Below are 23633 nucleotides of genomic sequence, written 5' to 3'. Positions count from 1 at the left end.
ACAATTAAGTCCATTGTACTGCACTCGAATTGCCTTTTTAAATTTCTTTAAATCTACTCGACCTCCGAAGAAATCTGAGTAGATCTTATGGTGCCAAGGAGCCAAGGTGGTCGCTTCTTAACACATCAGTGCCAAAGACCTCAAGCCTGATTCGAGCGAAGGCGGGAAGATGCATAGAAAGTGGTCCGCCGTCTCATCCTAATCTCGACATGCTGGGCAGAGTGCACTGTATAAAATACCCACCTTTTCCAAGTGCTTCGCCCACAGAAAGTGGCCCGTCATCAGTCCAACCAGCCTCCTGCAGTCCCCCCTGCTTAGTGACAGGAGGAACTGCGACAGTAGGTCGTACATGACAGGTGATGCTTTCCATTTAAATTCAACCGGGCTATTCGGGTCATGTTCTTCGATTTCGATGTAACTTAAATATGTTGCTCTCTGGCCAAAATAATGAGACACGTATTTTTTTGTTCGCCCGAAAAAATTTTTTTTCAAGAGTTATCGGCAATTTTGTTTTTCGCCTCAAACTCGATTTTTTTTAATTATATAAGAAAATTTTTTTTTTAAATGCCCATAACTTAGTCAAAAATGAACCGATTTTAATAATTTTGGGTTCAAAATGATCGTAATTACATACACAAGCGACTTCATGTAGAAACAATTGCAAAAAAGTAGTTGAAATTTTTTTATTTAGCAAAAAAGAAAAAAAATTGAAATTTTTTCGAAATTCAATATTTCAAAAAGTGTATTTTTTTTTTTTTATAACTTTTTCCAAATCAAAAGGACATCTCAAACTTTAATTGAGCTGCATGCCTAGTAGCTAAAATGAGTTGTTTTTGAGTAATGAATTTTTGAGTAAACACCCTGTTTCGCACTTTTTGTTTTTCGCAAAATAAAAAATTTTCAACTACTTTTTTGCAACTATTTCTATATGAAATCGCTCGTGTAAGTAATGACGATCATTTTGAACCCAAAATTATTAAAATCGGTTCATTTTTGACTAAGTTATGAGCATTTAAAAAAAAAAAAATCTTATATTATTAAAAAAAATCGATTTTGAGCCGAAAAACAAAATTGCCGATAAAGCTAGAAAAAAATTTTTTTTGGGCGAAAAAAAAATACGTGTCTCATTATTTTGACCAGAGAGCAACATATTTGAGTTACATCGAAATCGAAGAACATGTCCCGAAAAGCCCTTTTGAATTGAAATGGAAAGAATCTATATAAGAAATTTTTTTTTAATTGCTCATAGCTTAGTCAAAAATAAGCCGATTTGAATGATTCTGGGTTCAAAATAATCGTAATTACTTACATAAGCGATTTCATGGAGAAATAGTTGCAAAAAGTAGTTGAAAATTTTTTCTTTTGCAAAAAACAAAAACTGCGAAACAGGGTGTTTACTCAAAAATTCATTACTCAAAAACAACTCATTTTAGCTACTAGGCATGCAGCTCAATTAAAGTTTGAGATGTCCTTTTGATTTGGAAAAAGTTATAAAAAAAAAAAAATACACTTTTTGAAATATTGAATTTCGAAAAAATTTCAATTTTTTTCTTTTTTGCTAAATAAAAAAATTTCAACTACTTTTTTGCAATTGTTTCTACATGAAGTCGCTTGTGTATGTAATTACGATCATTTTGAACCCAAAATTATTAAAATCGGTTCATTTTTGACTAAGTTATGGGCATTTAAAAAAAAAATTTTCTTATATAATTAAAAAAAATCGAGTTTGAGGCGAAAAACAAAATTGCCGATAACTCTTGAAAAAAAATTTTTTCGGGCGAACAAAAAAATACGTGTCTCATTATTTTGGCCAGAGAGCAACATATTTAAGTTACATCGAAATCGAAGAACATGACCCGAATAGCCCGGTTGAATTTAAATGGAAAGCATCAGGTAACATCAGTTTTGTCCATCTGCAGCCTGTCTCAGCCTGCCAAGCTCACTTGTGGGTTAGAGTGGCCCGTTTGCTAACCGTGGCTTTGATGACTGCAGAAAGGAATGGCAAAACAGGCTCCGGGTCAAGGAAGTAGGCCTCAGAGCCCATTCTGGCTAAAGAGTCATAGAGCTCGTTACCCGTGATACCCACGTGTCCCGGGGCCCAGCATCAGGCTATTATGACTACCGACATAGTTCAGCCTGGATTTACAGGACACGACTACCCCTGATGTGTTTGAGGGGCTGTCTAAGGCCATGAGTGTAGCTTGGCTGTCGCTGCAGACACATATAGATCTGCCGCTCCATCTGTATTCCGCAACAAAGTTCATCGCTTCTTGAACAGCATACACCTTCGCTTGAAACACAGATGCATGCATTCTAAGTCAATGCCAACTCTGTTGCCCAATGCCGGACAGGGGCCGTACCAATTCCCATTGTGTTTCAGCCTGCAGATGGCCTTCAAAGCCTCTTCTTGGATCAAAACATCCCTTTGTTGCCTGAGCATTGTTCTCTTAATAACTCATACAAGTAAATACACAAAACAGTTAGGTAGTTAATTTATTATTTTATTTTTAACACAATGTAATACATTAAAACTTACAACGAACACTGTTTTTAGTGTAGAAAAAGAAAGCATTAGAGTGAGTAGCAAATCAGAAACAAATATTTGCTACTGCTTTTGTTTTTGCAATTACACAAAATTAACTAAATACATTAAAAACAAATTTAAGCTTCGAAAATAAAGCAAATTGCAACTAATCACTACAGACATACATAAATAATAAGTATATTTTTATTTATTTTATTTTTAATTTTTTTTTCTTTGTTGTAATAAAAACAGAAGTTGCAAACTTTTTGCACCGCCGTCACTGCCAGTAACAGAGATAGCGCGTGCAGTGCAAGTGTATGTATGTGAGTGTGTGCGTATGTATGAGTATGTCACCATGCTGGCATGTGCGCTAATGAACTATTGCTTTTGTTGCGGCGCGGCTCTGTTTACCAGACCTCACACTTCTGTATCGGATTCATTCGCGAGCCTTCGGGACAATTGAAATCGCGCGCGAAATCTTTCATATTGCTGAATGTGCCCATGACGCGGAATTGCGAGGGCGAATGAACGCCAGTTGTGATGCGCATTTTGAGCGTTTCTGAGAAAGAAATTGGCAAATATGAATTTTTAAAAATGTCCAATATGAAAGAAACAAAAAATTACAAAATTCAAATTGAATTCATAAAATTCAAACAAACCTGCACGATATTTGGCACACCACGTTTGCCCCGCCGATATCCAAAACATCTGCTCGGGCGTGTATTCCAAGCCGGGCAACTTCGGTTCTGGGCCATTCTTTTCCGCCCATTGGCGATAAGCTCTGTAAGACTCCTTCGCGCCACCATTGTCGGCAATATTCTCACCTTGAGTATTGACGCCATTGAGCTTCAAAGAAAAATTAGTTGGATTAGTAAAAAATGGATGGATAGAGTAAAAAACTGAAATTAAAAATGAAACTATGGAGAAAGTTTTTATGTATGAAATTATTTTCTAAAAGATGCAAAAATTACATTTTTTATTTATAGTATTAATGGGATTTCGGTATGCGCCTATTGCAACATATTGCGCAAAAGACCATCCGAATCTTTGATAAGTAAAGTTAGCAAAGTAGTACAGGGTGCGCCATCTTTTATGTCGGTATGTAAACGCTGAATAACTTCGTCATTTATAAACCGATCAACTTCAACATACATGTTTTCGATACATCAATGCAGTACAATTCTAACAATGGATCGCTTTACACCGAAACAACGCGGTGAAATAGTGACGCTATACATCGAAACTAGTCATTCTATTGTTCTAACTCAACGCGCATATCGCAAAAAGTATCGCGGCAAACAGGCACCGTCTGACAATAATACGTTTGGTGTCGAATTTTTTTGAGCACGGGACAGTAGGAGATCGTCAACATGCTGTTCATCAACGACCAAAACGTTCCAATGAACTTAAAGCAGTGAGGGAGAGCGTTGCCCAGAGCCAACAGTGTCCTATCGTTGTTGATTTCAGCATTTTGGCGTCAGTGAATGATTTAAATTTGTTTCCGCTTAAAGTGCAATTGACACAAAGAATATTGCCGACAGACGATTCACGTCGCTTGGAATACGGTCAAACAGTCGCTCGAATGGTTAACACTGAACCCAATTTTTGGAAGCAAATTTTAATGACTGACGAGGCACAATTTAACCTCTCTGGCAGTGTGAATAAACAAAATTGCCGCATTTGGGGAACTGAGAGTCCACACGAGATCCATGAAATATCATTGTATGGCCGGAAAGTAACTGTTTAATTCAAATTTTGGCTTGCTTATATTCGAATTCACACCAGGAATAAAATCTTCTTTTTCGACCCCAAACATAAGTCTTTAAGACAGGAAACTTCTTACTTCTTCTACGATGAACTGCTTTCCGACCTAAAGGATGATCAGTATTCATTGACATTTCATCATGGAAAGAGCTACGCCTCAACAACGTTTACAAATAGTAAAATTTCATTATGAAAATCGACGCTCTGTGAAAAATGTTCATCGCGCGCTGAGGCCAAATTATGCTGTTTAGCGATGAGGCCCATTTTTGACTTACTGGCTGCGTCAATAAGCAAAATTTACGCATTTGGACTGAAGATCAAACCGAAGCCCGAAGCCAAGCAAGAACAGCCATTACATCCATTGAAAACAACCGTTTTATGCGACCTGTGGGCTGGAGGAATCATCGCCCCATATTTCTTCAAAGAAGAGGCTGGCGCCAATGTAACGTTGAATGGCGAACACTATCGCGCCATGATAAATGGCTTTTTGATACCGAAAATTTAAGCCTGTCATCTCCACAACATTTGGTTCCATCAAGACGGTGGAAGGCGCTACTTGCCATACAGCCAGTGAAATAATGGATTTAATGCGTCGTTGTTTGGGTGATCAATTTATCTCCCCTCTCTGACGAGTGGTTTGGCCCCCAAGATCGTGTGATATACACCTTTGGACTTTTATTTGTGAGGGTATGTAAAGTCTAAATGCTTTGTGGATAAATCAGCTTTGATTGAGGTATTGGAGGCCAATATCACTAAAGTTATTCACGAAATACCACCAAAGTCCTTCAAAATTGGAGTTTATGGACTACGGCGCAGTTGCGGCCAACATTTGAACGGGGGTTTTGTTTAAAAAATAAATGTCTTGAATGGTTCCACACAAAAATAATAAAGATTGCCCAATCAATTTGAATTTTCGTTGTTTTATCTCAATTAAAAATCCAATATCTCTAAATTTAATAGTGTACTGCCTCCACATTGCATTGTTCAAAATGAGTCTAAGTATTGAGACTCATTATTGTTTCAAGTATTTTCTGTAGTCGCTATTTGGTGAACTCATTGTTATCATCTCAGCATATTTTGCTCAGTTTCCTTGCTTTTGCGAGGTTAAGACTCGAACATCTTGGTGCTCTCTTCACTAACACTCCTGCGGATGTGAATTGGCAACGGTCTAAGTGAATTGGTTGAGAGACCGACTGCCACTTCTACCTACCTAACCACCTACCTAATAAAACTTTCTAATCGAGACGCCTGGTTTCTATAAAGACTTAAAAATCGTTACCATTCAATATTTATTTTAGTATATTTTTCTTCTTTCAATTTTTTTCTTAGTTGTACTGCAAGAGAATCGCCCACATATGACTAGGTTAGTTTAGATTGAAGCGGCTTCATTACGCCATCTTTCGTTTGCTTTCCTTACAATTTCTTCAAGGACGAGTAGCTTACACGTTTGTAAGGGTATCCCTATGTCATTATCTATGTACTCATCAGCCAATTAGGTGCCGAGTCTCGCTGGTTCATCGGCTCTACAGCTACCCTCAATATCGCGATGGTCAGGAACCCATGTTACCTTTAGGTAAAATAACTCAGCCATCTCGTTAAGAGATGTGTGGCATTTCACGACTACTTTGGACGTTGTCGACTATTTTGTGAGGGATTTTATCGCCACTTGGATATCAGTGAAAATGTAGATATCCTTTCCGGATAACGCAACACACTGTTTCAGTGTCGCGGTTTTTATTATTGCCATCAGTTCTGCCTGAAAGACACTACAGTAGTCGGGGAGCCGAAAACTGAAGGAGATCTCCAGATGTTCGGAATATACACCTCCACCCACTCTGCCCTCGAGCTTTGAGCCATCTGTGTATACATGGATGAACTCGCCCTGTCTTACATCGTCTCGTTCCCACTCTTCCCTTGAGGGTAGGAGGGTCATAAACGTTGTAATGCCAAATATAGGCGGGAGTGCATATTCCATCAGTCCAGCAAACCCCAAAGAGCCAGTCAGGATTTTACCGTGACCATAATCCGTGTTTGACCACTTACTTAGAATGTTCAGCCTTATTGCCGCATTGCGTGCGTTATATATTGTTTACAGATCCACCGGAAGGAAGTTTAGTGTCGCATATAATGCTTTCAATGGTGTGGTTGACACCGGTTATCAGAACAGATGCCAGTCTTTGAACCTTGTCAAGTTTTTTGATGTTCACACCCTTCTCAAGGGCATCCCACCATATTACAATACCATAGTAGAGAACTAGCCTAACCACTGCTGTGTAGAGCCAATGTATCATTCTAGGTTCCAATCCCCATTTCTTCCAAATAAGACTTCCGCAGGAGTACAATGCGGTCATATGTAGATTTGCGTGCTCTGTCTGCGACTGTGAGCCCCCAATTTAGCTTCCTATCTAGTACAAGACCTAGATATTTTGCCCTTTCTGTTACTCTAAGTGGCTTCCCTCCTAGGACACATATGACTAAGTGGATTCGCCCTGTTACATCGCAACTCATCGCAGCATCCAGCTATTCTCAAAAAGCGCGACTTATTACAAGAGTCCCCCGAGCCACAAGACTGAATTTCTACATTCGTACCAGAGCTCATCCCGAAGCTTAAATAATGCATTGCACCTCCTCGCAGCATCCAGCTCTAACTAAGCGCAAGACAATTTACTAGATTTCATTCACATTTCTCAAAAGGTGATTAGAGGCACCAAGCTGGTCTGCGCCAACATCTTATGAGCTATGAAGCTCAAATAAATAAATCTGTAAACGAGCTCATCCAGAAGCTCAGGTAAGACTTCCTCAATACTCGTTCTAAGCTAAGCTGAATACAAAATTAGATCTTGGAATGTGCACAAAATATCTCCCTCCATTCCTTCATTTGAAATTCTACTTACATTCAAACCCGTTTGCTGATCCGTGAAGTTGCCATACTGCTCAATGACACACTTGGCCTTATCCAGGTAGGCCTTCTGCGTATTATCCGCCCACCAGTCTAACAAGTTGCCCTGCAAATCGAAACGACGTCCCTGATCGTCAAAGCCGTGTGTAATCTCATGGCCAATAACAAAACCGATAGCACCGTAGTTCATGTACTTAGGACGCGCAGCGTGGAAGAAGTGACCTTGCAGAATACCAGCGGGGAATTCTAAAAGCAGAGAAATTTAGTTGAAAACCTTAATATCATTAGACAAGACAACTATCAACTTACGTATGCTATTCTCAATCGACGAGTAGTAAGCATTCACAACGGCTGGCCGGGCATGACGCACCCAATCCGTTTTGTTGACCGGCAAGCGCAGCTTATTGAACGAGTAATCGGTGCCGAAGACATTCATCTTAAGGAAGGACTCAAAATACTTGCTGGGATCAATATCCAAGTTGCGATAGTATTCCTCCAATTTTGAATTATCCAACATCTCATCTGGATAGCCGATGTGTGTAGTCATCGAGTGCAACTTCTTCTTAGCCTCCTTCTTGGTCGCCTCATCCATCCAATCAACCTCGCTGAGTATATTGTCGAAGACGCCACGAATTTGGTTTACCATATCCAACGCAATGGCTTTGGAATCTTGTTTGAAGTGTTTGCGCACATACAGCGAACCAACGGCAATGGCCAAGCTGTGCGCCAAATGGAGCCATGTGAGGTGATGATGGTGGTAGGCAAAATATTGGCGCAAAGAGATGGATAATACATGGGCGCATGAGGAAACGAACGTGGAGAGGTGGGGTATGTTAATTAAAAACAATAATGATAACAACAATAAAAGGCGATGTTTAACGGTGGCAAACGATGTGAGATGATAAAATACGTTGTGGAACAATGAGAGACGATTATATACGATGTGGCACGATGAAGGACCATGAGGAACGAACGATGTGTCCATATGGACGTTGTTCAAATATGTTAGAAATTGGACATAAAAAAGAATAATAAAATACAATAAGTAAATTTTAATTGGTAAAAATAAAAAATAATTTTAAAAATATTCAAAAACGAAAAATTTGAAAATTTTGTAATTGCAAATCCTATAAAAATGCGAATGCTATTATATATAATGGAGGCAATCGAACAAATGGGTGAAGCGTTGTTAGTCTTTTGCATAAATAGACTGGAAAGCCGATCGTTTGAACAAAAGTGCAAGAAGTGGTGCATAAATTTTAAAACCGTGCCAAAATCGGAGTAAAAAATTCGTCTGAAAAGCGCGAAAGTGCCTAGCAAAATACAAGCACAAACACTATATGAATGCAAAATAATAAAGTTTGAAATATTTCAAAAATTTTCAGACAAAAAAAATTCAAAAATGTGAGTTGATGCAAATTTCAAAGCCTAAATATGTATTTCTAAAACTAGACTTATTCTAAAATTTGTAATGAAATCCGCCACTGATGCGTACTGGATGAGAGTACACCTAACCATACCCACAAAGCAATGAACAAAAGCAAATACGTGTATTATGGGGTTAGGGGTAGTCAGAATTTTCCAAAAATTGGATTTTTTTGCATTTTCTTAAAACATTATATCTTAAAAATATTTTGTGAAAATTTGAAGTGAATCCGACAAATACTTTTCGAATTATTCAAGAATTAACAAAGGGCGCTCAGGCGAATCGGCAATCGATAGCAAAACTTTAACTACGTTTTTTGAACTGTTGATCACTGTAACTTAAAAACCACTTGCTAGATTTCAACAAAATTTACACTGCTTTTGAAAAACATGAAAAACTCGTGCTAATCGAAGGTTTTTTTTTAAATTTTTTGATTTTTTTTAAACAATTAATTGTCGGGTTTTTTCTCGAAAATCTGAAAAACATTTCCTGAAGGCCGCCATATTGTTAATTTTGAAAAAAATAAAAAGCTTCGATCAAGCACAAAATTATCTATTAATAAAATTAGTTTCTCTTGTCCGATTGATTTTAGCTGAATCTCCAAACACTTGTGATGATCACCGCAAGAGACTTCTGGAGAAACGGGCTCCACACAAACAGCGATAACTTTTACAATTATATAAATTTTTTTTATTTTGCTTAAGTCAAGTCGTAATGATGTATTATTACTATATTTTTATTTTTGTAAAATAAAACAACTGACTAGCAAAAAAAAATTATTCAAAATCATAATTTTTTCGGGCCTCTGACTATCCTCAACCCCTTATGGCGGGGTAATTCCAACGTAAAATAATTGATGCAATGCCAGTAGAAACTCCGCCAGCGTCGCAGTGGGAAATTCGTTACTCCACACTGTACAACTTTCGATGTCAACTCACGAATTACACCAAAAATGATATGTAGTGAATTCGACTTGAATGCTATGGCAGTAGCGCAATATTGCATAATAATTTGAATGAGAATCGAAATTTGAATGAGAGTCAAAAAGAAGCTAAAGTAAATTTTGCTCAATTTTGTTTAAGAAAATGCGAAAACAGAGAATGTAGAAACTTTAATATGATTGTAATAGTTGACTAAAGTTGGTTTTTTAGTCACAAAAACTATCACTCCGAAAACCAAACAGCAGTCCATGGCATAGCGCCCAAAAGGAGCAAATCCGCCTGTGAAAGCCAGACAGCAAAAGTCAGCAACAAAAGTGATGATCTCAGTTTACTTCACCAGCGCAAAAATTTTTGCTGCTATTGTCAGACAGTGACTACCAAATGATATAATGAAAACTGCTTACCAAAGGTGTTTAAAAATGTATTTGAAAATGGGAAAAACGAGCGATAATAAATGCTGTTAAGCTGAACTTAAGAAGCTGCAAGCTGCGATTTTGAGTCCTTTGTTAAACAGAGCACTTACAGATTAAAAAAAATGTATTGAAATTATTGGTGATTATGCGGAGTAGATAAAAAATAATGAAGATTAAAATTAAAACGTTTCCTTTTTCAATTCAATTTACCGAACTTTTGTTAGCCCCTACGTGCATTTTCTACACACTTCCCTTTGTGAAAAGTCTTTCAGAGTTGAGCTCTTTAACAGACCTTTATTCAGTTCTGAACGAATTTGACAGAATCAGCTGAAGGGCTGACGTCAAATGGGCTGTATTTAGAAAAAAACCGAGATTGTGTTGGTGATATGCGAAAACAAATCAACCAATGACACTTGATGGCTATCTGAACAACGACTGACTGGACGAGTGTGTGATTATGTGTGAAATGAATGTGCAGAATACGGCTGAATCTCCCAAGTGACGTGGTAGCCGAAGCTATCATCACTAATTTCTTTTTCGCCACAGTCAAAGAGGAAACGTGGTAAATCTATCATCATTGCATACTTTCTAATCCATGCAATATTTATTCAAGGTAACAACGACATTCGGTTTTAGTAAGCAAACTTCATAACCAAACAGTTTTTTCCCCCTTATTCTGCCTCCTTCTTCCAAAAAAACACTCTAAAATGAAAATAAAGAAACTTCAACTGTGCGTTCGTCAAACTGGCTGGCACAATTTGTTAATCCCTAGCAAAATTATTGGAAACATCACCACGCAACATTCGCTTTGATTTAAGTCCGCCCTTGTTTACTCTATGCCTCTCTCTCTCTCTCTTGATATGACTCTTAGATATCTGCACTCGTATGAATATTATTACTAAAGTTAGATCATTAACATTTGTAAGCTTCAAGCCCTGAATAGCATAACTATTTTTTAATAGTCGTCTCTAAACTATCCAAACTTTCACACTGCTGAGTAAAAAGATAGATGATGTCTGATATTTTCCTTGCTTTCAAAGACCTCTTTCTACGAATTGGGGTATGAAAATGACTTTGTATGAAAATTAAGAAAGCTGAAGCCAACTTATAAAATCTTAGGCAATATAAAAGCAATAACTTTGAATAGATAATTTGAAACGGTTAAGCGATTAAAGTAAAGCAATATAGTACGGCATAAACGATTAGCGAGAGCAGAGTTTAAATTAGTAAAACTCAATACCCATCTACATCAAATTCGATTTCATTTACTCCGCTGTAAAACAAAGAAATAGAGATAAAAGATATAACTTATATACAAATTATTAATTTTCATTAGTTAAACTATTAAATGGTGACGAATAGAACACAGCTAAAGCGAGTGCCAAAATACGTGCGAGAGATCACAAAAGTGCACTAATAATTGCCTATTAGAAGAGGATTAGAAGCTATGAGTCCATACAGGAAGAAAGGTGATAGGTCAAGTTAAAGAAGCAAACGCGTGCCTTAGTTCGAATGTAACTCAAACTAAATACACTGCTAGTGATTTTAGTGAAATGTCCCAGACATAAGAAAAGAATACGAGTTCACATCATTAAAATTGCAAAGTCCAATATGTATACTAAGCTTGGATTAGCATACGGCGGTTTTCACACTACATGAGAATGTAGAGAGGCCCACTTAAGCCTGGAGGCCCATTATGATACAACTTGTTTGGGCTCAAGGCTCTCTCGTCAATTCACTATGAGGTTAAAAGGCCTCGGCATATCTAATAAATGATAAAATGTGAATGGCTGCGCCTTAGAAACCTGCCAGACATCCAAAAGAAATATGAGTTTCAACAGCGATATCGCATTCTGGGAAGAACGGAATAGTGACAGCGTCGTGTACATTGAGCGAAAGTTAGATTTATCTGGATACCTCTATATTATATGGACAAACCTATGCTTCATAAGAGAGAAATCTCAGTTCTCTCCCGACTTATCGTTGTACACAGCCTGGCGAAAAGACTTGCGTAGCTCAATCGATTCCTCTCGTCATCCTGAACGTTTAGGTATGTCCCTATACATTAGTTTATATCTCGCTAAATTCTGGTGATAGTTACAAGTAACTATTATATAAGTATGAGCAAGTTATAGCTGCCTAGTGTTCCAGTGCGCATGCCCATATACATTTGATATCTTCTAGGCTAAATTACGAAGCAATAGCACTGACTTCATCTTTAAAAGTTGAAACGTGTTATATTTTTTATCACACTGCAATACGAATTTTATGGAATTAAAAAAAAAATGAAAAATGTGTCGCTTAGCATTGCTTTATACTACGTTTACACTGACGAGCTATATTTAATGTGTATCGCGCTGCAATAAGAATTTTAGGTTTTTTTTCAATTGAAAAGTGTGCCCCCTAGTATAACCTTACACTACGTTTACACTGACGAGCTATATATTTCTCGCACTCTAATAAGAGTTCTACGAAAACTAAAAAAAAAAAATAATAACAAAGTGTGGTACCTAAAATAGCCTTATACTACGTTTACACTGACAAGTTACGTAATACATGTTATCACACTAAAATAAGAATTTTATGAAAAGTGTTCCGCCTAACATAACCTTATACCACGTTTACAATGACTAAAAATGGAAAGGTGTGCCGCCTAGCATTGCCTTACACTAAGTTTACACCGACGAGCTATATATTTATCGCACTCTAATAAGAGTTCTATGAAAATTAAAAAAAAAAATAACAAAGTGTGGTACCTAACTTAGCCTTATACTACGTTTACGCTAACAAGCTACTTAGTACATTTTATCACACTACAATAAGAATTTTATGAAAAGTTTTCAAAAGTTGAAAAGTGATCCTCCTAACATAACCTTAAACCACGTTTACAATGACTAAAAATTGAAAAGTATGCCGCCTAGCATTGCTTTATACTACGTTTACACCGACGAACTATATATTTATCGCACTACAATAAGACTTTTATGAAAATTTAAAAAAAATAACAAAGTGTGCCCCCTAACTTAGCCTTATATTACCTTTACACTGACAAGCTACGTAGTACATGTTATCACACTAAAATATGAATTTTATGAAATGTTTTAAAAATTGAAAAGAGTTCCGCCTAACACAACCTTATATCACGTTTACATTGACTAAAAATTGAAAAGTGTGCCGCCTAGCATTGCCTTACACTATGTTTACACCGACGACCTATATATTTATCGCACTCTAATACGAGTTTTATGAAAAAAAAAAACAAAGTGTGCCCCCTAACTTAGCCTTATACTATGTTTTCACGGACAAGCTACTTAGTACATTTTATCACACTAAAATAAGAATTTTATGAAATTAAAAAAAAAAATTGAACGTTATACTACGTTTATGCTGATATAGTTTATGCATTTTATCACACTGCAATAAGAATTTTACGCAGCAGATTGAAAGTATTTCACAAAAAATTTGCATTGTTTACTTTGAGTAAAAATTTTACAAATGTTAAAAAAGCTAAGCACGCTTCAAAACTGTTTAGCCTATAAAACGTGGCAGTGTAAGCATAATATGCAGTTATTAGACCTATATCTAATACAAAACAGATTTTTTACAGGCCCTACAAATCTTCTTCTGTTAAATAGTGCTAAAATTTGTGAGTTCATTACCATTCCGCTAGTGCTAATAACAAAAGTGAGTGTAAATATGCTATTAGGATCGAATTGTGAATAACCATAATCATAAAAACCAACACAAACAGTTAAAACAAAAAAAAAAAAACAACGAAACTAAGAAAAACAAAAACAAATCAAATCAAAAGAAAAGCAGATAATTCTGTTAATAATTTTAATACCCATCTACTTCTTCTTCGATATCACCGAAATCGCTGCAAAATAAAAATAGAAACAAAACAAATACTGATATATATTTACAAATTATTAGCATAGAATCAGATTAAGACAGAATACAAGTAAATGCATAAAACACATACAGACGTAAGTAAAATAAATGACAAGGAACAATTTTTAATTCGTTGCAAAAAACACCAATGCGACTAGTAATCACCAATTGGAATCGCGCTTTCAGGGGGGGAATATGTATTTTAACGTGAAAAATATATATTTGTATAAATTCATAAGATTCACAACTAACTACGGACCGAAGCATCAGGTAACAAGTGCATAGCAACATTTATCTACGTATTGACGAGCAGCACACACCTAAACATTTCTGCTGCATTCACAATTTCTAGAAGTCATATGGCTAAACAACCACCTACCTGCCACTAGTGATATCCACGCACTCCTTCCAGCGCGCCTCCTGTTCCTGACGACCCGACAAAGCGGTCGCATATTGCAATTGTCGCTTGCGGAACTGTTCGGAGAGGAAGACTACGGAGAAAGCGTGAATGCGCCACATCATATAATTCGCAATCACACGATTGGGTGTACGCTCCAATAAAGGACCTAAAGCCTCAAAGAAACTGGGCACAGATAGATTCACAGGCTCATCTTCGTCCACTGTTAACTTATCCGGCAGCAAGGCGTTCGTGTAGTCCACCCATTGCACGTAAGGATAGGTCTCTTGCAGTTCCTTCAGCGTGCGTATGTTGTAGAGATCATTTGTGTTGCGACGCTTCTCAGCAGGCCACGAGATCTGAAGAACATAAAAAGCAATTTGAGAATTGAGAATCCATATGAGTTATCAACAAATTTGCAACGCTCACATTAGCCAACGCCATCTCGAACTCAAGCGACTCACGCAATTCCTGTTTCGCTTTTTTCTTATCAGCGCCGAACAGCACTGCCATATCGACCATGTAATCATAGTAAGAGCTCACCAGAGTTTCATTAAAGCCCTTCACAAGATATTCGCGGCTCAAGCCAATAGCCGACTGATCAAACTGAGGAAGTAAAACAATATAAAATTAAAAAAAGTTACATTTCGCAGAGCCCCCACAAAGATATGCAGATCTCACTCACATCAATAATACGCGTTACACTATTTTTCAGATCCACACTAATCGAGAAATCCATTATGTAATCCATGCTGAAACCTATCTTGCGGAACTTCTTCACAGTCTCTTGCCAGTTCCAGCTGTTGTCTTCATCCCAAGAATCGCCGACAATTACAGGCCAGCCGCCAAGTGATTTGGCAATATTGGCAATAGGTGAGGCGTCCAGTTGTTCAATAAGCGCTAGGGGGAGTTTTGAAAGTGCGAAGAGAAAAAAAAATTATATTAAATAAATCCAAATGCTTCTGCAGTCTCTTACTTTTGTTCATGCACGCCATGTAAAGCGCATTCGGCAGCTGGAAGTGCTTGGGCTCAGTTACCGGTCGCTTTTCGGTAATAATCTCCTTCAATTGTTCATGCAGTTTATCCGAGATGAGCGAGAACGTATTCAGGGAATCTTTGTCATCGGGTATTAGCTGTTCCTCAATGTAAGTGCCGCAAACGAATTGGTAGAAATCATCACAAGGTTCCACCTCCGGTTTCATTTTGCTCAATACCGCAGAAGCGGTGTGTATGCACTCGGCTGAGAGACAGACATCTTCTTTCGGTGACTTTTGTGGTGGTACAATGACTTCATTGTCTGAAGGTCGGCTAGGGCCTTGTAGCGCTTCTGGGGGACTGGTGGATGTTTTCAGCTCTAATAGGCAAAAAGAGGAGGAGAGAATACAATTTTCTTCATTTTAAAACTATATTTGAAAGCATTGTGTGTGCGAGTTGTGTCATTTCCTTCATATTTTACGCGCTGAACACACACATACATATGTATGGATCTGTAATTTTCAACAGTCATGTGAAAAAAAATCAATTGAAAATTCGCGTTAAGTTAGGTTAGGTTTTTATGGCAGCCGGTTTAGAACAGCCAACTCACTTAGACCATATAGGCCCATTATGGTACCATTGTGCAGCAGCGAAACCTAAGTGCTTATTCATCAAGGAACCATTTAGATGCTCTTATGAAACGTAGGATAGGTTTTATCGCAACACCGGATAGTTCCGTAAGAGAGTCAAAAGAGTATTTTTCTAAAAACCTTGCTCTACTCCCAGCTAAGGCTGGACAATTACAGAGCAAGTGTTCTATTGTTTCTTCCTCTTCCTAACCTCTACAACTTCTGCAGTATTCATGAGCCTACCTAACAGCCAATTATACATTGCTAAGCCAGTGATACGAGATGTTCTCTCTTGAGAGGTTGAGTAATTCTACTCACCTTTTCTTATCTATTCCCTGCCAAATTAGCCTGTTTGAAATATTATATAAGTATTTTCTTCTCTCCATGACCTATTGGCCTCCTGGAGAATATATTTTTCTGTCCTTAATTTGGAAATTGCCATAGGAATTCCAATATTGCCTCTTTTTACAAGCAGTGGAAGGTTAGTACCCTTTCTAGCCTCTGGCACCCACATAAGGCTGGCCTTGGAAACTGTGCTAAAATCATTTAGAGCTGCCGGGCATTCCTGTACAACCTTTGATCTTAGTATAAGTACCTCCATTGATATGATGGCCAACTGGCTGTCCGAGAAGATATTTATCGTAGTTTTTACTACAGCGTTTGTGTTAAGGTACAATGTTATTCTCCTTTATGGCTAAGACTTCTCCTCCTAGACGCTACAGTAGTCCGGAAGTCGGACAGATGATTCTATTCCTAGTTCTTTTGAAAAAAAAAACTCCATAGCCGACTTTATTTTCTAGCTTGGTTCCATTCATGTAAATATTTATTTTCTCCCTTCTCCATGGTCTTTAACTTTCCCACTCTCCCCTTGACGAGTTATTAGTCTTGAAGATATAAGCGCTGAAGCGGCGGCCGCTTGTTTTCCTATGAGCTTTGGGGCAGGTAAGTTGACCAGCACATCGAGCGCTTTATATGGGATAGTCCCAAAAATGTCGATGATACACAAAATAGCAATCTTTGGACCTTACTCGCAGTTTCATATAACTTGCCTATTGATTTGATGGCCACCAGGCAAGTATTCCATATTGCAAATAGGCTGAACTGCCGAAGTGTAACGCCAATCTCTCATACGAGGTATTAATGCCCATTCGCTTCGGACCGCTTTTTTTGCCTGTATGCAATGCAATGTTGGCCTTTTGAACCCTATTCTCAAACGCGTGTACCTACATATTATAATACCGCTCTTGCCGACGACTTCCTGAACTTTCAACTCAAGGCAACATCCTGGGCATATCTTTCATTCATAAATGAGAGTTAGTCGCATCTTGCGCTATTTTTTATTCTCCCCTCTCCCCAACTAATGTATGCAATTGTCTTCAGGCTTCTGAAACGCACTTTCTGTATACGTACAAATCATATGGGCACATCTCTGAGCTCTCCCTGATAGTCTGCAAGACCTACAAACCAAGTGGCCCACTTGAGTTATCCGGCTCAGATCATTAATTTTTCGAGCCTCAATGATCGATGAACAGACACAATTAATAAAAAGGTAAAACTTCTCTACATTCTTCTATTAGGAATATTTTTTGTTATTTCACTCACCTTCGGCCAAACGATTTGAGAGTATTACAGAAACCAGTCCAATGACTAGACCAATCACTGCGATCAACGCAATAATACTGATCAGTACAAGGCATCGCTCCAGTGTAGTACGTCTACGCCACCAATTGGGATTTCTAAAAAGAAAAAAACAAAGAAATACAAATTTAATATGAGTGCATAAATATTTCATATTTTATTTTAAAAGTTGCTTGATTTCAAGCCTTGATTTTCGGTAGTTAATAACATCAAAGCCAAATAGCAAATACTGATTTCAATTAAAGGAGTTTTCGTTTCTTGGCAATTGAAGACGAGTAATGAGAAGTTATGTAAAAAGAAAACACAGAAAATTGCCTGCTTTGCTTGTTTTTCTGCTTGCAATAATTCAAGTTCAACCTCCAACCAAACAACTCAGCCCGTAAGCAAATCACACTTTTTATTCAATTACAGTCAAGCCATACGCACAGGAGGAGTGAGGTACACACATATGCATGTATGCACACACACACACTTCTATATAAGGTCTGATAGTGAATGGGAAGATAGCAGAAGGGGAAGTGGCAGCGGAAACATAAGTAGGAAGTCAAACCAACTCACGTGCGGACATTAATTTATGCTTTGGCAAATTAACTCCTGCTGAGGCCAGAAACGGTAGTTACTACGCGTATCTCCTAAAGGGGACGGCTTTTAAACGAGTATGGGGTATAGGATAGGTATGTTTGGCGGTAGTTAAACAAGGAGTACACATAGAAACTTGTTTATTTTATTTATTTACCACGTATGTAAAAGCACATGCCAAACACTTGAAAAAATTTTGGGTAACTGGTAGAAAAATATAAAATAATTTTTTTTTTATTTTTGCGATACATTTTTTTTTTCAAAAAACTTTTAATAACTGAAAATAAAAATATATTTATTGTCATGCTAGAAATGAGCTAAAATGGTGAAGTTTAATGTTATTATATTACAAAGCAAAACACTAAATATAGAGGGTATTGCAAGTTCGAATTTCTGTTTAGGATTTATTTTTTTTATATTGACACAAGATGGCGCAAAATTATTCATCCAATATTGTTTTTGAGTAACTTTTTTACTAAATAAAACCAAAATCATTTTATTAGTCTGTGAGAAATTTCAGTATGCACAATTAATTAAATAAATACAAAACATATTGTATAATATAAGGTGGCCCAAAATTAATCAACCAACTTTGTTTTTGAACAACTTTTTTACTAAATAAAATAAGTTAACAATGTTGAGTAATGGAAGCCCTTATTTTGAACTTTATGCGCCCCATTGCTTGTCTGTTTGTATACGGCAGCTGTCTAGTTCACAAACGTCAAATATGATTGACGTACGAGGCCAGTGATTATTTTTGCGCCGCCATGCATTTAAAAAACCGCATCACTCAAAAATCACTCCACCGATTTTAAATTTTTTTTCCGCCGCTGGAAATCCAACAGGTCGTAGATGCTTTATGTGTGACACGCATTTTATTGGATTCATAGCGTTTTTATATTTTCTTTTATTTTACAACGATTGGTTAGCTGTTTGGCAAAGGGTAAGTATTCATTCGATAGAACTCTTTCTGCTCTACAAAACTATGTTAATTGCATTTTTGAGTTATTTAATTTTTTATTAATTTTGAGGCTTAGAAATGGAATACCCAGCAGGTAAAAATCAACATTTTCGACACCTGCTCTTCTTTGCTTTTCATCGAGGTCAAAAAGCTGGAGAAGCAGCACGGGACATTTGCGACGTGTATGGAGAAGGTATCATAGGCGATTCTATACCACGGAAATAGTTTTCAAAGTTCAAACATGGCGACTTTGACGTCGACAACACGTCTCCCAGCGGAAGGCCTTCTGAATTCGATGAAGAACGTCTCAACTCACTTTTGAAGGCGAACGGTCGTCAAACCAGAACCAAAAAATGCGCTGCGATCATAAAACGATTCTCAATCACCTTCATTCAATGGGGTTTTGCCAAAAAATTGGAGCCTGGGTGTCTCACGACAAAAACAAAGAAAGTCGCCTTCAAACTACTTCGCAGCATCTCGCCCGCCATCGAGCAACACGCGGTAATAAAAAGTGCTTTTTGCACCGAATCGTCACAAGAAATGAGATATGGTGCCAAAACATCAAAGAAAGGAGTGGCTGGCTCCGGGAGATACGTAAAAGGCGAGAGTCAAGCCGCATCTTCATCCAAAGAAAATCATGATATGTGTTTGGTGGGACTGGGAGGGCATCGTGCGCTGGAAACTGTTCGAGAAGAATGCCGCGGTCAACAAGCAGCTCTACATTGCCCGGCTTCACCGCGTGAATGAGGCTATTATACTGAAAAGACCTGATCAACATGATCAAACCATACTCCTTGAAGAAGTGGTCAAAGCCGCATTCCAAGAGATTGAATGGAAGGTCCTTCAGCATCCGCCGTATTCTTCGGACCTTCCACCGACCGATTACCATCTTTTTTGCTCCCAGTCAAAGAATATGAAGGGCGTCACCTTCGATAGCAAAGAGTTTCTTAAAAACTGGCTCAGCAACTTCTTTGACACCAGACCAGGCGATTTTTGGCGAAACGGCATCAACAAATTGGTCGAGAGGTGGTAAATAAAAGTCTTCGGTTAAAACGCCACAAACCTATTCCCCAAGCCAATATATCCTGGTAGTGACAATACCTTTGAATTGAGGGAATACTTTGAAGGCGATGGTAAAAGCTTAGAAGAATAAATAAAATTTTACGGGTTGTAAGCAATTACGTATTTTTTCTTCTTCTTTCTTGTCGGGACAGACAAGCAAGTACAGCACTCAGACACAATTAAGTCCACTCTGCTGCACTCGGGCTCCCTTTTTAATTTTCTTTAAATCTAGTCGACCTCCGAAGAAATCTGAGTGTGGCGCCATGGAGCCAAGGTGGTCGCTTCTGAACACATCAGTGCCAAAGACCTCAAGCCTGTTTCGAGCGAAGACGGGGCAGACGCACAGAAAGTGGTCCGCTGTCTCATCCTCCTCCCCACGTGCTGGGCAGAATGCACTGTCTGAGATGTCCATCTTTTCCATGTGCTTTGCCCATAGAAAGTGGCCCGTCATCACTCCAACCAGCTGCCTACAGTCCCTCTGCTTAGTGACAGGAGGAACTGCGACAGTCGGTCGGACATGACAGGTAACATCAGTTTTGTCCATCTGCAGCCTCTCTCAGCCTGCCAAGCTCACTTGTGGGTTAGAGTAACCCGTTTGCTAACGGTGGCTTTGATTACTGCAGAAGGGAGTGGCAGAACGGGCTCCGGGCCAATAAAGATGTCCTCAGAGCCCATTCTGGCTAAAGAATCAGAGATTTCGTTACCCGCGATACCCAAGTGTCCCGGGGCCCATATTAGCATCTACCGACAAAATTCAGCCTAGATTTACAGGACTCGACTACCTTAAAGTGGTTGGGGGGCTGTCTAAGGCTATGAGCGCAGCTTGGCTGTCGCTGCAGGCCCATATAGAACTGCCTCTCCACCTGTTTTCGCTTCTTGAACAGCATACACCTCCGCTTGAAACACAGATCCATGCATTCCAAGAGCACAGTGCACTTGTGTCCCGCTGGTTTCCACGTAGACCCCAGAACCGGAGCCGTGCTCGGCTTACTTTTTGCTAAGCAAAGGTATAAATTTAAAAGAAAAATCATGACTTTAACTTCGAAAACAATAATTACCTGCGTCTAGTGAAAATATTTATCTTAATTAGTCGGGATTAGCGACAAGCTGTGTTGATGCGCAATCAAAGCAATAGGCGCACATTCAAAGGTATTTTTGTTGTTGTCTCTTTTGCAATTTGCTATTGTAGCATTTATTTATTTTACTACACAACTTCAGCTACCCACAATCTGATCTCCAGCTTACTCCTAGTGAAGTGAGTACTTACATATGTACATAAATCTTACAAATACACGCACACACACACTGGCATGTGCGCATTTGGGCGTTGCAAACTTCCAAATTGCGGCAGCAATCATTGCTTTGGCGCCTGCCTTTACAGCTGCCGGTTGTGGTTTAAAAATAGAAATATGTAGCAACATGTAATCAGTAACAAAAAAAGCATTGTAAGCTGTGTTTAATTGCAAAAAACAGTGAAAAAACACATTAAGTAGCAAAGCTAAAACTGAAACTGGCTTCCACTCCCGTTCAAAGAGCCAACAGCAGTCGCTGGCAAGGAATTGGCTGCATGCAACAGATGCTTTTTCAACACTACTACATGCATATATACAGATACATTTTCATGTGCAGCGGTGCATTTGCACTCTTGTAAGGCTCGCGACTTTGCCACAGAAATGTTGCTAGCCATTGTTGGAAACTTGTTTGGCAATATTTATAATTTGCAGCTTCCTTTTTATGTGTAGAGCCGAAAAAAACAGTCGTTTCATTTCAGTTTATTTTAAGCCATAATTTTTTGCGTTAATTGCATGCACGTTAACATGTGTAAGTCGTTAGATGAATACCCAGCAGGAAAAGAGCAACCAGAGTTTTACCAATGGCGAACCACTTGGCCTTCAATTCCGCAAGTAGTGACATTTGTGTTCACTATATGACGGAGTCTCAGCCGAAATCACAGGCAAACTATTTTCTTACTCGAACATTGCGACCGTTGCGCATGGCTACCGATGCAACTTCTGTGGGCAGCTGAGTTTTTTTTTCAAATACAATAAATGTAACAATGTAAGTTAAAGTACTACAATTAAATATTTATTTAAATTAATCTCTCTTTCTTAACGGTTTTTATCTCCGTCTTGATGTCATATTAAAAGAGGAGGAGTCAACTTGTGGTACTTCCAAACAGCGGAAAAAGGCTCGCTGGTCTGAAAATTCATTTCAATTGATGTTTCATGCCAGCAGTGAGCATAGAACCTGACAGCAACCGAATAGTAGTTACGCTCGCAACCACTTGTCACGGCGGTTCAGATTGCACCTTCCGCCCATTTGGCCAATTACTGAATGCCAACGGATCCAATATGGAATCTGCAATGAGAGCGGCGCTTTTCTCTAAATCAGCCAGCATTTCGATCTCCTTTAAACTGCCGGAAATAAGCAGCGTTTTTCAAGCAGAGGTCTTCACGATCCTGCAAGCATGCAAAATGCTTAGGAATCGCTGTTGGGAGGGAGACATTAATATTTTTTCCGATAGTCAAGCCGCGATCAAGGCCCTGTCGTTGCCGTATTGCAGCTCTCTTCTAAACTCTCTGATAAACTCCTGTAGGGAGGAACTCAAACATCCCGAACGTGCAGGAAACATTTCCCTTATCTGGGTTCCTGGGCACAGGAATATAGAGAGGAATGAAATTGCCGATGAGCTTGCCAGGAAGGGGTCGACAGAACCGGTTTCAGTCGTCCCCTTCTCAGACATCTGTGTCCCCTTGACCGTTGTTAAAGGGAAACTGCACCATTTCTTTCTAAACAAAAGCGCAAGACAGATGCAGGTCTGTCTCATCGTGTGCTATTTCGAAAACACTATGGCCTCAATACGATATAAACAGAACCCTTAAGGTGATGAGAATCCCCCGCCATTCAATTTCCAAACTCATTGCGGTGTTCACTGATCACTGGGTGATTGTTACTCATGCGGAGAAGCTTGGAATTCCGTACAACAACTATTGCAGAAGCTGTGGGGATCTTGCAGAGAAAGAGACTGTTGAATACTTTCTCTGCCATCTAGTCGCTTGAGATTCCTTAGCGTGCCCTTTGGGGATGGTTTGCAGAAATTCTCCTCCCTAGACCCATTTTCTCTCCTCCACTACATAAACAGCACTGGATGGCTATAAACGGTTTTGTCTGCCCTAAATTTTTTTTGTCGCAGGTAGTGGTCCACATTATGGTATCAAAACGCCACGTAAGTGTTACTTGTAGTGTACCTGGGGTACTCTTACCATCTAACCTACCTACCTGCCAACATGTCTTTAGAGCTCGCTTTTGAGAGGCTCACTAATTTCTGTGTCCAGATTAGCTGACCTTCTGGTCCTCGGAAAATCGTCTATTTGATCGTTTTTTGGAGCAAACCAATGTCTCGAGGACGAGTATAGATTGAATTTATTAAAAAATATGTGTGGCGCAAAATCAGTCGTCCAATTTTGCTTTTGAATAACTCTCTTACTAAATAAAAAATATTTTTGAATGGCGAAAATCTTTATTTTGGCCTTT

The 23633-nt window shown here is 38.6% G+C and overlaps 1 protein-coding gene across 3 annotated transcripts in view; it reads right to left on the bottom strand.

Annotated features, from left to right (window-relative positions):
• Positions 1 to 2725: 2725 nt before the first annotated feature.
• The window catches only part of LOC129244546 (neprilysin-2), a 97808-nt gene continuing 76900 nt past the window's right edge, over positions 2726 to 23633 (bottom strand). For 2 of the 3 annotated variants that reach the window (XM_054882246.1, XM_054882237.1), the window contains 10 exons: positions 17462 to 17595; positions 15232 to 15609; positions 14941 to 15155; positions 14685 to 14861; positions 14238 to 14614; positions 13812 to 13844; positions 7497 to 7906; positions 7183 to 7433; positions 3184 to 3370; positions 2726 to 3083 (listed from right to left, as the gene is read on the bottom strand). In XM_054882246.1, the coding sequence (XP_054738221.1) occupies positions 2932 to 3083; positions 3184 to 3370; positions 7183 to 7433; positions 7497 to 7906; positions 13812 to 13844; positions 14238 to 14614; positions 14685 to 14861; positions 14941 to 15155; positions 15232 to 15609; positions 17462 to 17595 (2314 nt within the window). In that variant the 3' untranslated portion in view covers positions 2726 to 2931. The remainder of the gene's footprint in view (positions 3084 to 3183; positions 3371 to 7182; positions 7434 to 7496; positions 7907 to 13811; positions 13845 to 14237; positions 14615 to 14684; positions 14862 to 14940; positions 15156 to 15231; positions 15610 to 17461; positions 17596 to 23633) is intronic. The other variant, XM_054882254.1, reaches the window with a different exon arrangement.

Source organism: Anastrepha obliqua, chromosome 1, assembly GCF_027943255.1.
Source record: "Anastrepha obliqua isolate idAnaObli1 chromosome 1, idAnaObli1_1.0, whole genome shotgun sequence".
In the NCBI taxonomy this organism is placed as follows: Eukaryota; Metazoa; Arthropoda; class Insecta; order Diptera; family Tephritidae; genus Anastrepha; species Anastrepha obliqua.
Note: the sequence above shows the minus strand (reverse complement) of the source record. Positions and strands in the feature narration are given on the sequence as shown.